Here is a 13,699-nt window from a genome sequence, read left to right on the forward strand (position 1 = left end):
TGCCATGGTCAGGATCCTGGAAATAGTATGGGCAAGAGTGGAGAACAGGACCCCACTACACATGGGATTGAGGAAAGCTCTATAAGCCTGACATGGGTCATCCAGCCTTACATTATCAGACTGCAGAATACTCCCAACTGCCTTCAAATTTCACATTTTTCCACCACAACTACATATTTTCCCAGGCAGTGAGGGTGCTACAGCTTGATCTCTAACCCTGGTCAGGTCTTTGGTAACAACTGGGTCTTTCATGAATGCTCTGGGTAGCAGAAGCTCTCTGGTACTCATTTTAGTATGTGCCTTAAAATACCAATATGATATGGAATGACTTTCAATGTTCCAACTCGTGACTCAAGTGTTCTCAAACCTGAATTAGAGGAAACCCTCAGAGTCAGTAACTGGCTCAGACTTTGTTCACTGCAGATTTAAATAAGCATGATCACATTAGGCATGTTTTATGGCAAAAATATATACAGTACACCAAATTATTTTAGCCAGGAAAAACAGATTAACTTGATGATTTATTTTTCATATGGGCCATATTGCTTTTGGCTGTTACTATGACGATGTTTTTTGGAAAAGGACATTCTACTATATTTGTATTACACATACGTATGTGTGCATAGACACATGCATAACCAACTTTCCATTCTAATCTGAGAAGAAAGGCTTATTTGTGGAACAGATTAGGCAATTACACTTCACCTTGGTCAAAGACAAATTCAATTACCCACTGCCACCTGATTTTTAAGAGAAACTGTAAGGGCTCAGCACAGTATAGAGTATTTCTCCTACCTCATTGAATTCCACATCCCTTGTGGCTGCCAAGTCAAACCCTTGCTGCTGGCTCTCATACTGGAGGACCCGGATCATTATCTGGTAAGCTGTCCTCACGTCGTTGCCATACAAGCTGTGTGTATATTTGGTGGCATTCTGCAGCGCTCTCACAATCCGTATGGTTTTGTCTCCATCCAGCTTGGTCTCATTGTGGTGTAACTTCTCATTCTGAATCAGATAAAAAGGAATAAAAAATCCTATTATATACATTATTATAATATTGGCAGCAAAAACTTGATGGCAAATGTGAGAGCCAGAAAAGCACCAGTGTCCTGATGGAAAATGAGGGTGTTCAAGGATGCAGTCGAAAGATTGAGTGCAGAGATATCAAACTGGAGTCCAAACTGATCTTTATTTACAAAATAAAGTGAAAACTGAGAAAACCCAGCTTACCATGATTTTTAGATCCACAAAAGTGTTAGTGGTGCAGTTGAAAAGCTCAGGAGGCAGCCAGCCCTTCTCAATGTTACAATGGCGAACGGCATTTCCTGAAGGAAACAAAGCATCAATGGAAAACAATGTTCTGAACTGGGCAGGGTAAATATTCATAGATTTCAATTATCCTAGGCTTTCAGATTTCCTACATTTTCAAGTTGCTCAAAGCTACACATGTATTTCAATTTCCAAACAGGATTCCTGTAAGAGAGAAGTTAAAGACTACCAATCTTCAGGAATTGCTTTCCCCAGGCTTTGGAGAAAAGTCAGGCAAACTCCAAGCTCTGCCTGACTGCTCTCAGCCTCACTGCCTGATTGTTCTCAAATTAATTCATTCATTTCTTTATACAAATAAAGAGAAAGACTCTGCACTTCCTAAGTATTCCTGAAAATCAACCCCTGCTGAGATTTCTGTGCAATAGCCTATATAGGAAGATCTCCTGGACAAATGCTGTATTCATGTCAACACACACCCACACATCTGCATGCTGCATGTGCTAAACACTTCAGCCAACATGCATAATTGTCTTTTTGCTACTTGTAAATGGACTGTGAGCAGCTTACTATTTAATTTAGCCTATTATATTTTGTACTGTTTGTCAAATAATTTTAAAATGTAAGTCTTGGCTGAGAATCCTTCACCATAAATTGCAAGTAATCAAATTCAAAATTTACATTTGTGCTAGTTAATTTGCACATAACATACTGCATGTGTCTAAGCCATTTAATTACCAATATCTAAATAAGAACTATAATTAATTTTACTGTATCTAATTATATTATTTCTCTCCCATGATTAGGTGAATATAATTAAGCCTCAGTTTCTTAGTCTGAATATTCATTATTATAAAGCTTACTTTTTTGAATGATCTGTAAAATTTACTTAGAACATGCAACTACTATAAGCAACACTGCCTGCTTGTCTATAAGCAAGAGGAGACACTTGGGTCAACCACAAGAACAGTGCAGAAAACACATTTGAATTCAATTTTATACTGTTTAATCATGAAAATATTCTTCACTTAAAAAAAAAAATAAAAATCTATCTCCTAAAATCTTTAGAACAGGAGATAGGATGACGACAAATCTGCACTCCTATAAGCAGCGGCCTCCCCCTAGAAATATTTGTGGATGTCACATAACTATTTATAATTCCCTGAGCATAAGGAGCACTCACAGCAGAGTTACAAGGTCCAGAACCAAGACAGAGTTTTCATTTCCTACAGAACAGACTTTGGAAAAGATTGGGAACAATATTTTCAAAAATCTGATGCATGTTTTCAGAGACATATATGAAAAAGCAGATTGTCATTTGCCTGTTGTAAAAAACAACACAGCTCATCTACTTTATAATAGGTGTTTTTCAGGTGTTTCACTCATGGAAAAGAGTGGAAAAACACGAGTTTTGTTGCAACTCTTAGCTTTAGTAGGCTGCAACCCTAGTAAAAAGAGTCATCAGGAATATGATTTTCCGAATTTTCCCTTTGTCCAGAGGAACTGTATGAGTAAAGATACTTATAAATCACTAGAAACTAAAAGTTACACGTGTAAGAATTGCTTGATAAATAGAAATGTGCCTATATTCTATAAAAATAGATATCTATATTCTATAAAAATAGAAAATTGAACTCTGCTTTTTTGAAAATAGATAATTTCTGGGCTTTGTACATGTTTATCTGCTGTACTGTTGTATTTATTTATTTATTGCTAGTATTCGAAATGTATTTTTACAGCTCTCTGATTTCAGCTAGCTATACTTTTCTGCTCATGCTTAAGCTATGCTGCAATCTCTAGAATTAATTAATGAATTTATGCTATTCCCTATGTACTCTTTTTTTCTTTTTTTTTTTTTTAGAAGAGGCATGCAGCTAAAGTAGGTAATTATTTACCCAGGGAACTTACCCATTGAGCCCTTAGGACAAGGCACAGCAGCTGGCTGGCCAAACTTGGTCTGTGGCCACCAAATACCAGCCTCAAAAGCTTTGGGACAGCCATTATAAATTACTGAAAGCAGAAAAAGAAATTATGCAATTTTTCTGGCAAGATAAAAATCACAACAATGAGACATTTCAACCTGCCTGAAGGACCTTCCTGTAATTCTAAAGCCCTGCCAGGATACCTGTCCTCTGCAGTGCTTTCCAAGCTGTAGCCCATCAGTTGCTCCTTATCCAGCAGATTAGACAGACAGGTACAGGCAGAGGAGAGCTCAGGATGATTATGGGGCTCTGGATTTTGGCTCTGCCTATCTCTGCTCGCTTCTTTATTGTGGGAAAACATTTCTCCTTCATTTCACCCACACACGGTGGTGAGATGGCTGCTGCAGCAGCTTTGTGCTGATCATAGGAGGACGGTGGGTGGGTGGGTGGGTGACAGGAAAGGCAGGATGGGCAAGATGGGGAAGAAAGGCAGAGTGCACGAGGTGCACGGCACAGCCTCTGTGGGCAAGAGGTGTGAGGGCTCTCAGCTGCCTCTTCAGCTGCAGCTCAGCAATACAACACTGCACTGGCAGATGAACTCAGGTTTAAAGAAAAGTTGGTGTTAGTCTTTTGCTCCCCCTAACACACCTCAGCTCGCTATTTGAGAAAAATTAAAGAGATAATAGTTTTTTCCCCCGTTTCCTCAGCCCCCGTGAGTCACACTGGCACATATCTAGCAGGAGGGGTGTATGTTTAGGCTGCTGCAGCCCCCACGGCCCCCACTGCTGGGGCCATCCCGCTGGGCTCACACGGCCCCAGGCCGCGGTGGCCGCGGCGTCCCCGGCCTGCCAGCGGCAGCACGGGCAGGGCAGCGGGTACCTTCACAGCCCCTGACCGTCACTTCTGCAAAGGGGTTGTCGCAGCGGTTGCACTGCCGCCCGATGACGCCGGGTTTGCAAGGACACTGCCCCGTCTCCATGTCGCAGGCGCGCGTGTGGGAGCCTGACGGGAAGCAGTCGCAGGGGTAGCAGGTGTCACTGCTTTGGGGCCTGTAGTAATTGGCCTAGAGGAAACAAAATGATAGACACGAGGTATTCCAAACCGCTTACATTTCTGAAACCTGCTCCAGCAGTATGCACGTCATAAAAGGGCTCATTTTGCAGAGCACAGATAAAAATTACATCACTATTATCAGAGACCCTGGGTTCGTGTTGCCATTTGCAGTGGAGCCACAGGGCCCACGTTACTCCTCAGGCACTTGTTGCAAATGCCCACCAAACATATTCTTGGAGGATTTACAGTTTTCTCAGCTTTGCAATTCTGCTCTTGTATGGCACGACTGAGCCACTCAGGAAACTTCCTGCACTGTGCATTTGTGCTTCACGTAGAGGGTGGAGAGCACGCAATGATCCCATATTCAAATGGCCTCTGCACATGCTTTTGATCTGAGACATTAGGATTGCACAAGAGCATGGAGCTGGCACCCCACTGACTCCATTTAATGCAACAGTTGCTGTGTGTCCTGCTGGCATTTTGGAAAGGAGCAGGGGGCCAGATTCACAGACGCCAGTCTGCACAAGCCCAGCTCCTCTGATGTCATTCAAGCCAGTTGTAAAACCTATTGTGAGAAGTCCTTTTAAAACCTTCATGACGAGGTGCCTCCCCTCCCATGTCCCCCATCTGTCCCTGCCTGTCCATGGAAAACTCAGAGATGGCAGTGAGGAAAGCATTTAGCCCTCCAGCTCTCTCCAGCTGCCAGGCCTTTTGCCGGCCAGAGCACAGGCGAGAGCTTCCCCAGCTGGCCCGAGCTGTTCCATGGCTGTTACTCACTCGTGATACACAAAACCCCAGACACTCCTCTGCACCCCGGTCCCATCTCCCCCGATAAACCAGGCTGCACTTCAGAGATCAGAGCCAGGCTTTCATCCTCTCGGTTTGGTTTTCCAAACACAAATAAGATAAGAGCTGTACAGTATGATTTGGAGAAGGGTGGTGCCAGCAAAATGTTTTGGGTAATGATTAACTCCACTGTGCACACACATACATATGTGATACAAAGCACAACTGTGTGTACTTTGTCTCAGATACTCACTTGTAATTATTAGTGCTGCAGTTCCTTTTTAAACTAAAGAAATTTTGACTTAAGACTGGTTTCTTTTGCTTACCTTGCAGTGGCATTCTCCATTGGTCTTATTGCAATCAGAATCAAATCCTTTACTAGTCTCACAATTACATGGGCCACAGATGGGATTTCCCCACCAACCTCTGGGACAAGGTAGGTCGATCCTATTGAAGAAAATCAAATTGAAAGAAAATCATTTTAAGTTCCCTCTTAAAAAGTGTGAAAAAAAAAGCTTTGGGCCAAATTTGCACTCAAACTCATCAGCTTACAAACAGTAATATATCTCAAACAATCAATACATATATAAATATAAATACACTATAATGTGGGAAAATTTAGAATATCAGTGCTATGAAACACTAGAGGGAATGTTTCTCTAAGTATATTCAAGTGCAGGTAGCTCTGAGCCTGTGCCCTGGTTTATCTACAACCACCACAAACTTCTTGGAGTACAGCTCCCCAACACTTTATATCCCACTCCCCATCCTGCCCCAGCCCTGCTGTGAGCAGCAGGGCTTCTTGTCCAGCCCACAGGGACACCAGCACAGGTGCAAAGCTGTCTGCAAACTCATCCTATAAAGAAAAGCCACCAGTTTCAGCCAACCTGGCTTTCTTGGACTGTTCACTACCAGGTCTGCAAAGCCCTAGTCTGCCACAGGAGAGACAGGGGATACGTGTTTGGGGACATGGAGGAGGGGAGGGTGGCTGCTTTGATCTGGACTGTGGATCAAAGACTATGATTCAGACTGAGTGTAGCAGCACTGGAAGCTAAGCAGCAAGCCAAGGGCCACCCCTGCTGAAGGAAAACCCCCATTCTCACTGATACTATTTCTTGTGGGTGAGCCTCTGAGCAGGTTGTCCCACAGATGTCCCAACACTAGTTCTGGCAAGGAGACCTCTGATTCTCTGATAGCTGGGAGTCTTTGTCAAGCAATAGCCTGAAGGACAACGGCTCTGAGACTTGGATCATGGTAATGGCACAAGGTATCCCCTCCCTGCTGCTCTTTGTAGGAAAGAAAAGCTATTTGCCTCTGTTTCAAGGACCACTACCAATTTTATTTACAGTAATTGCTAGGTTTGTACTTCTATGCTTTCGAATATGAAAACCACATATTGCACTTGACACGATGTCAGCAGATAATGACAAGGGACAATGTCTCTGTGTCTCTAATCCAGAGGAATGAAAGACAAATCTGGCAACAGCACGGCCAACATTTGCAAGCCCACACAACAAAAGGCAGAGGAAGAAGCTTGCAGTTTTCAAAGGGAAGAAAACATCACATGAGCCATTCCTAAATGGGCAGACAAATGCACTTCATTTGCACATCATGAATGGCCCATATTACAGTAAATCAAAGTGCCGCCTCTGGGATAGGGCCTGTTGCTGAATGCTTATCTGAGACCAGGAAGCTGCTGACGAGGGAATCAGCACGTTTCTCCCACAAAGCAACAGACACAGGCCCCCAGACTGTCCAGAAGTGATGGCTCTTTGCCAGCCCAGGAACTGGACCTAAACTGCAAAGAGACTTTATCCTGCTACAGGCCACCAAACTGGTGCATCACTCTGTGTGCTGGGGAAGCTGGAGGAGAGGTGCAGAGCAAACTCAGGCCAAGTGCACCACAAAGTACAGGTGAGATCCAGTGCTGTGTTACAGCAGAACTGGCTGAGTTCCTGAGAAGCTGTTGAAGAAAAGTGGCTCCTGAATAACATGGAAGATTGTCTAGTTTCTGGGAAGAGCTCAGGAATGCCAAAAGGCAACAGAGCCTGAAATACCACTCAAATTGTAAAGGAAAATTTATCAGAGCAGAACAGGAAGTGGGAGGACTACTGCCTTAGATGAAGAGCTACCTGGAAGGATCAAGAAACCAAGGACAAAATAATTCTCTTACTTGCTTTCGCAGTACTGTCCATAGTAGCTTTGTCCACATTCACAGGTGTAGCCGTGGGATGAGCTAGGTTTGTGCACACATGTGGAGACATGCTCACATGGGTTCAAGTTACATACATCAACACAGTCTCTCCCAAAGTACCCTGGGGAGACAAGGTAAGAAAATTACAGCAAGCATTGTAATTTATGATTTGCATGTCTCCAAAAGACTGTCTGTCTTAAGCTTATACACTAATAACACATCTTCGATAATCAGCAGATTCCCTCTGAGATAATGTCAGAAATGAAGCACTCTTTTCCCTCTCAGACAAAACGATAGTAAGCCATTCTTTTTGACAGTCTGTTACCATGCTTGAGGCACCCTTGTGCCTTTGGTTCCCACTTTTATATTCAGGGCATGTGCTACAAATAGTTCTGTATTCTCTTGCTGCATGTTTGGGAGGTGACTGCTGGGTGCTGACAGCATGTGCTGGCTACATGCTCCAAAGCAGAGAAAACATTCGAAGTATCTTGATTAGGATGCAGAGTGAGAGACTGAAATTCAACAGCAGAAAAGGCTGAGAAAGAAAAAGAAAACCAAACCAAAAACAAACCCCAAAGACAAGGGGAGGTGCACAGGAGTTCTTTGGACCAGCGACTGTCTTTCTGTTTGGTGGATACATTGCCTGGATTCTTAGCCCAGGACTGCAGCTTCCAGGGTCCTACAGTAAGAGTGGGAGGGGCAATACTGATGGGAAGAGGAAGAATCAGCAGACACTCTGCCAGCATGCTGCTGCTGCTGCTGTGCTGCTTCTGATGAGCACATGAAGGTGTGATCCAGCTCCTATATGAGTGGTCACCATGTTACCTGGGTCACAAACACAGGAGTAGCTGTCCCAGTCGTCACTGCAGTAGCTGTTCTGGGGACAGGGGTTGGAATCACATGGGTTATCCACTTCACAGCCCTCCCTTACGTTAATCTTGATAGCCTGTTTCATGTTGAGTGTCGCTATGTTTGTAGATGTCTCTCCCATTCTTACTCCCTGGTGACAAAAACCAGTTATTTTAAAATTAGAATCTTCTTTCAGAGTACAGTGTTATGTGTTTCACTATTTTCATCAATGAGGTTACATTTTAAAGAAATCACCTGATGAGCCAAACCCAGACTTTTTTTTTTTTCAAATGTTCCTCCCCTATGTGATCAGATCTGTACCTGGCAAAGTGGGTAGACATTAATATTTTGATTCTTAGATAATTTTTATGGAGGAAACAGAAATGTTTGAGGATAGATGAAAAAGAAACCTCCCACATTTTCACCTGTGTGAGTTTTCTCACAAGTTCAAAATTTACTGCTACACTTTTCATTTCATACCTGCATACATCCATAAAATCCCTGCTGAACAGAGACTTGATCTCCAGAGACACCTCCCACAATGATGCTTTTCATTTTCAATCCAGGTAGTTGATTTCCAATCTGCACAGTGCTCTGTGAGGAAAAGAACAGCTGATAAGGAGCACTATCATCCTCTGAGACACAGACAGCCTGCTTCCTGTAGTGATGGAGTCAAGCAGTAGCTGACAGTAGATTACATAAAAAATACCAAAGCAGTGAGGAGCCAGACATCGGAATGTGTCTTTTTAAGACTTCTTTTAAGATATCTTATCATAAAGCTCAATAAATTAGTATCATTGATTAGGCATAAATCACTGCAGAACATGTCTCACAGCATAAATACTTGTCCACAGTCCTTTATCCTAAAAGCCCTAAAAGCATTTGTGCAGTGCTGAGTGGCAAGGTTATGATGCTGCCTTACCTGGTACATCCCATAGTCCAAGGACATGACAGCAAGGTATTTGAGATCTTTACCATCTTTCGCACTCTTCAGCTCTATTAATAAATGATGCCATTCCCCATCACTGACCCGTGACTGGCTCATCTTCAAACTGGCAACCTGGCTCAGGCCACTGTACACTTCAAACTGCACATAGTTGTTCAGTATCTGTTGGGGGGAAAAAAATCATATATTTTTGTGCTACATATTTGTACTTGATGCAGAAGGTGGTGGAGGGCAGGAGAGTAATATTTCCTAAGACAACTCAAATGGAAAAAAAACCCTGAAGAGTAAAGATGGGAATACTTGCAAGTTAAACTCCTTGTATAATTTTGGACATTCAGACTCCAACTTCCCTTATGAGCAAAAAACCCCTAAAGCAATAGACGCATTTTTTTACATCCACTACTACCTCTGACTAGACAAATAATCTTAAATGAATATGATTTTTATAAAAATATTTTGATAATTCACTTCTTGATCTTTGTAAAAGGCTAAAGTAATGATATGTTTTTATTGACATGCATTTAGTTAGGTGGATGAAGCTATGTAGTTCATCTGACCATATCCACTGCTGGGGAAGTATTAATTCTTTTCTAACCAAAGGCAGCCACGCTTTTACCTGAATGTTGATCTTGGATGCAGCCCCAGCATTGGCTTGCATTAGCATGCCATTGACTTTTCTGGTTCTGAACATCAGCCCAATGTACCACGGCACAGAGATGGTAATGTCAAGGTCACTCCAAATGATAATGCTCTCACCACTGAAACGCTGAGGAGAAGGCATTGCTGTGAATCAAAATACAGAAGAGAAACACTTTTTATCCTTCAGGACAAATGGTAAGAGGAAAAATGTTGCTATGTCACAGTGATGACACAAGGGAGCTAGATCCTCTTCCAGTGAGCTGTATTCAATCTACCATGGATGAAGAGCTGGTCTAGGGGACTTACAGTGTAGCTGTTGATAATACTGCAAATTCACAACCTACCCCGGTTGTGGGGGAGGCATCTTGTCTTGGTGCCTGTACTAAAAAGCAGCACCTCCACACTGCTATGGCGTTACCCACGAGAGAGCTGTTCCTAGAAAGGCAAGCTCAGGATCTCTGCTGATAGAGTTCTGCTGGTGAGTGGGTGGACAGAGCAGGAAGTATGAGGGTAACAGTTGCTGCAAATGTTTTCAACATAACCTTGACTACCTAATTAACAGATTAAACACAGGAAAAGGCTGGGAGGCAACAGGAAATATGAATTAATTATGAATACTCCAGAGCCAGATTATTCAGCTGCCCCAGCTATGCAGCCTTTTCACAGGGAGAAAGTTTGTGTGTAATTACCTAAAACATCTGCCTCAAATATCCTGAGGTGACAAAATTGCCCCCCCTCTCTAACCTTGCACAAGTACAGCTCCTATGGGGTGACACCAATGATAGCCTTCAACAGAAAGCACTTTGCTGATGGAAAATAGAGGAACATCCATCCCCTTGCACTTTTAAAGTTGTTACTATGGGTAACACTAGCCACAGACCCATGGATTAGTAGATCCCATTGATGAGAAGCACAAATTAAGCCATGGGAGATCCGTGCTATTTGCAACACCTCATATGACACCTCCACCACATGTGGAACCTTGCAGGGGATCTGCAGTCAGCCCCTGCTTGACATCCTTGCTTGTGAGCATGTTGGTGAAGTTCATGGCAGCTTTTTGCCAGTGGAAACAGGCCTTAGAGACTGGGTACAACCACCACAGATTAGCACCCAGCCTTTTATTTCATCATGTGCTGAAATAAAAAGTGAAATGTCAGTGAAATGACAGGGCTTAACAGTCTTCTACTCCACACTACCTTATCTGCTGACATTGTCTGTATTTTTTGTAGTAGGAGAGATCACATATATACAAATGCATATGTGTTACTATGAGATGGGAGGTCCTTAGAAAAAGGTTGAGGGATGACACCATAGCAGAAAATGGAGTCAAATTGATGTTAAGTTGCATTTTTTTGAGGAATAAAGCCAAACCCAAAATTCTTGTATGTCTGCCTTGCTGGTGTCTATAAAGGGAAAGGCTGGGGTGGATAGTGGAGTGCAGGAATTAAAGTGCAAGCCCTTTAGCTCCCTGTTTGTGAGAAACAAAAAATCAGGGACTAGTGGGCTACCACTAGTCAAGCCAGTGGTGTAACTTGACTTGCCCTTCCTTAAGATGTGGTTACCCAACCATGCCACATCAGGCTAAGGGCAGGCAGTCCCAAGGGGCAGCCCTTCTTCCCTCCGGTTCCAGCCTGTGATCTTCCCTTTGCAGTCGTACCACAAATGCCAGAGAGGGCATATGGTGGAACAACTGCAGCATAGACTGCTCTTGAAAACCAGATGGGAACTTAAAAAAAGACTGTCACCAGCTACAGATATCCTTAGGTTGCTTAAAACTTGAATGCAGTGCTTGAGTTCTGGCTCTCTGGGCCAGGATACAATTCATCAGCCCACACTGCACCACATTAATGTAAAAGTAACCAAAACATCAATGTTGAGCAGGATTATTTTCTCTTGCTCCACCTGTGCAAAAGTTAGCCTTCCTCCTCTACCCTGCCAACCTTCACAATGGCCTCAGCTTCCAACTGTGCTGCTGGTTTTCTGGACTGCTGCTGAGATTTTTGAGCCCATCTGCCTCTGGAGTGCAGAGGAGGATGCAAACTTGTGGGTTTCCCACCTGTTGAAGGCTGGGAATGCTGTTTGCGAGCACTCTGCCTTTGCTCCTGGGAGAGTGGGACTGGCATGGCAATTAGCTGCCTTCTCCCTTTTCTCACCAGTGGTGACTTTCTGTACTTGCAAATACCATTCACTTCCCACACCTTCTCCCAACTTCCCTCCCTTCCCTGGGGCCAGGGCACACCTTCCCCAGCTAGTTAAATAGAAATTCCCATTTGTCAGCCCCCTCTGACCTCCTTCCTTCCCCCAGCCCTTCCTCATGCCTTGGGACCAGGAGTGTCCATGGAGGGGATGGCTTCATCCTCTGTCCCCAGATGGGACCTGACCTCTCCTGCCACCACAGAGGCCCACGTGCTTCCCAGCACCTCCCTGCCATCGGCAGTGATGCAAACTCACTGTGTGCTCAGGGCTTGTCACTCAGAAGCACTGCCTGTGTATCTACATTCACTCTAAAGAGAGTCCTACATTTAACAGGCCAGCAGAAAGATGTGAGGGCTATTCCCTGTGGAGGGCCTGGGAAACATGCCAACATCCCACTGGATGTCACCTGCAGTGTGGGTGCTGGACATGTGGAAGCTTATGTTAGGTGCAGACCTGTGGTGTTCAGCCCAAGGCTAGTGCAATGACACTGGCCATCCAAGAGTGAGTCAGACACAGCTGCTTCACAGAATTGCAACACCTAATAGTTTAAAAGAATTAAATTACAATAAAGGTAAAACTATTTTTTCCTTAATTTCCTTAATTTTCCTTCTATATATCAGAAGAGGGAGACGGGAGCTGCCAGAAGGTGAGTTAACAGGTTCTAGGAGGGCGGTAAAACACTCCGTCCTCACTAGTGCAGACCAGATCCCAGAGCTTTTGAAGAGAAGGAAAAGAAAAAAAGGTTAATTGATAACTTGCCAAAGTCTTTGTCCTCTGTTAGCCTGAAGCAGAGCCAGCACTGCCAAAGGGATTGAAGAAACGCAGCACTCCTACTCAAAAATGCAAATATTCTATCTAAGACTTTTTAAAAAATAACTGCCTAATAATAGCTAATGCTCTTAGGATCATAGCTGAGCATTCAAATAAGCAATTTGAAAGAGTATAGCATAAGTATATAAGTATAGCATAACTGTGGTTCCTCCTGACTTTAACTTTGGGCTCCTGAAATCTTTGGTCACATTCCATTTCTTTCTTGGCTTGCAATTTTTCCACAGGGACATTGGCCCACACATATCATCAAAGAACCAAGCAGCCTGCTGCCTTCAAAGTAACAGAAAAACCCCACAAACTGAGGCATCAGCAAGAGCATGGGGTTTTTCAGTGACAAACGGGACATGCAGGAATGCACAGTGCTGGGGGCAGAGGTGACAGCTGGGATGGTGGGGAGGCAGTGCTGCTGTGACTGCCATCATCTCTATCAGCTGAATTTAAAATGAGTTTCCAGAGATGGCTGCGGGGTAGCTCCTAAATGATTTCCTAAATCCCAAACTTTGTGGATTGGTCTTGAGTTTGAGAAAACAGTAAATAAAACAAACATCTGATCAAATTCTAAATTTCCATTTGAAAAACAGAGGGAAGGATAGTCCTTGCATGTGATAGCAGTACTCCCCATTTACACCAGTACAGGACACACCATAGCTGGGCCCTGGCACTCCCTTCAGGATACATCAGAGTGGGTTTGTAGCACAGAGAACAGCCCACTATGAAGAAAACACAAGAACTTCACCAACAAGCATACTTGACAGGAGACACATGGAAAAATCAGATCTTCATACAAACCTGGGAAGCTCAAGATATTTGAGGAGTTGCTACAGAAAGCAGGTACCAGGCTAAGGGTAATAATAGCTCTGGGGTCTCTGTGAGGTGGAGCATAGGAAGAGGTCTGCATCATTCCTTTTCCCTGTTCTTCACTCTGCAAACCTTTATCTCCAAGACAGAAACTTCATCCTGTGTCCTCTCCTCTTAACCTAGTATCACTGCTTCTCAGGAAAGGGAAGAGAAATTGCC

The 13,699-nt window shown here is 43.6% G+C and overlaps 1 protein-coding gene across 1 annotated transcript in view; it reads right to left on the reverse strand.

The window, feature by feature from the left end:
- The window catches only part of CELSR1 (cadherin EGF LAG seven-pass G-type receptor 1), a 169,632-nt gene that overhangs the window by 31,100 nt on the left and 124,833 nt on the right, over nt 1–13,699 (reverse strand). Inside the window, exons 9-18 of the mRNA XM_023918651.2 lie at nt 9,633–9,799; nt 8,993–9,178; nt 8,551–8,664; nt 8,047–8,221; nt 7,201–7,342; nt 5,354–5,474; nt 4,068–4,251; nt 3,175–3,276; nt 1,231–1,325; nt 796–1,005 (exon numbers count right to left, since the gene is read on the reverse strand). Coding sequence (XP_023774419.2) covers nt 796–1,005; nt 1,231–1,325; nt 3,175–3,276; nt 4,068–4,251; nt 5,354–5,474; nt 7,201–7,342; nt 8,047–8,221; nt 8,551–8,664; nt 8,993–9,178; nt 9,633–9,799 — 1,496 coding nt within the window. The remainder of the gene's footprint in view (nt 1–795; nt 1,006–1,230; nt 1,326–3,174; nt 3,277–4,067; nt 4,252–5,353; nt 5,475–7,200; nt 7,343–8,046; nt 8,222–8,550; nt 8,665–8,992; nt 9,179–9,632; nt 9,800–13,699) is intronic.

Source organism: Cyanistes caeruleus, chromosome 4 (genome assembly GCF_971803275.1).
Source record: "Cyanistes caeruleus chromosome 4, bCyaCae1.hap1.1, whole genome shotgun sequence".
Classification (NCBI taxonomy): Eukaryota; Metazoa; Chordata; class Aves; order Passeriformes; family Paridae; genus Cyanistes; species Cyanistes caeruleus.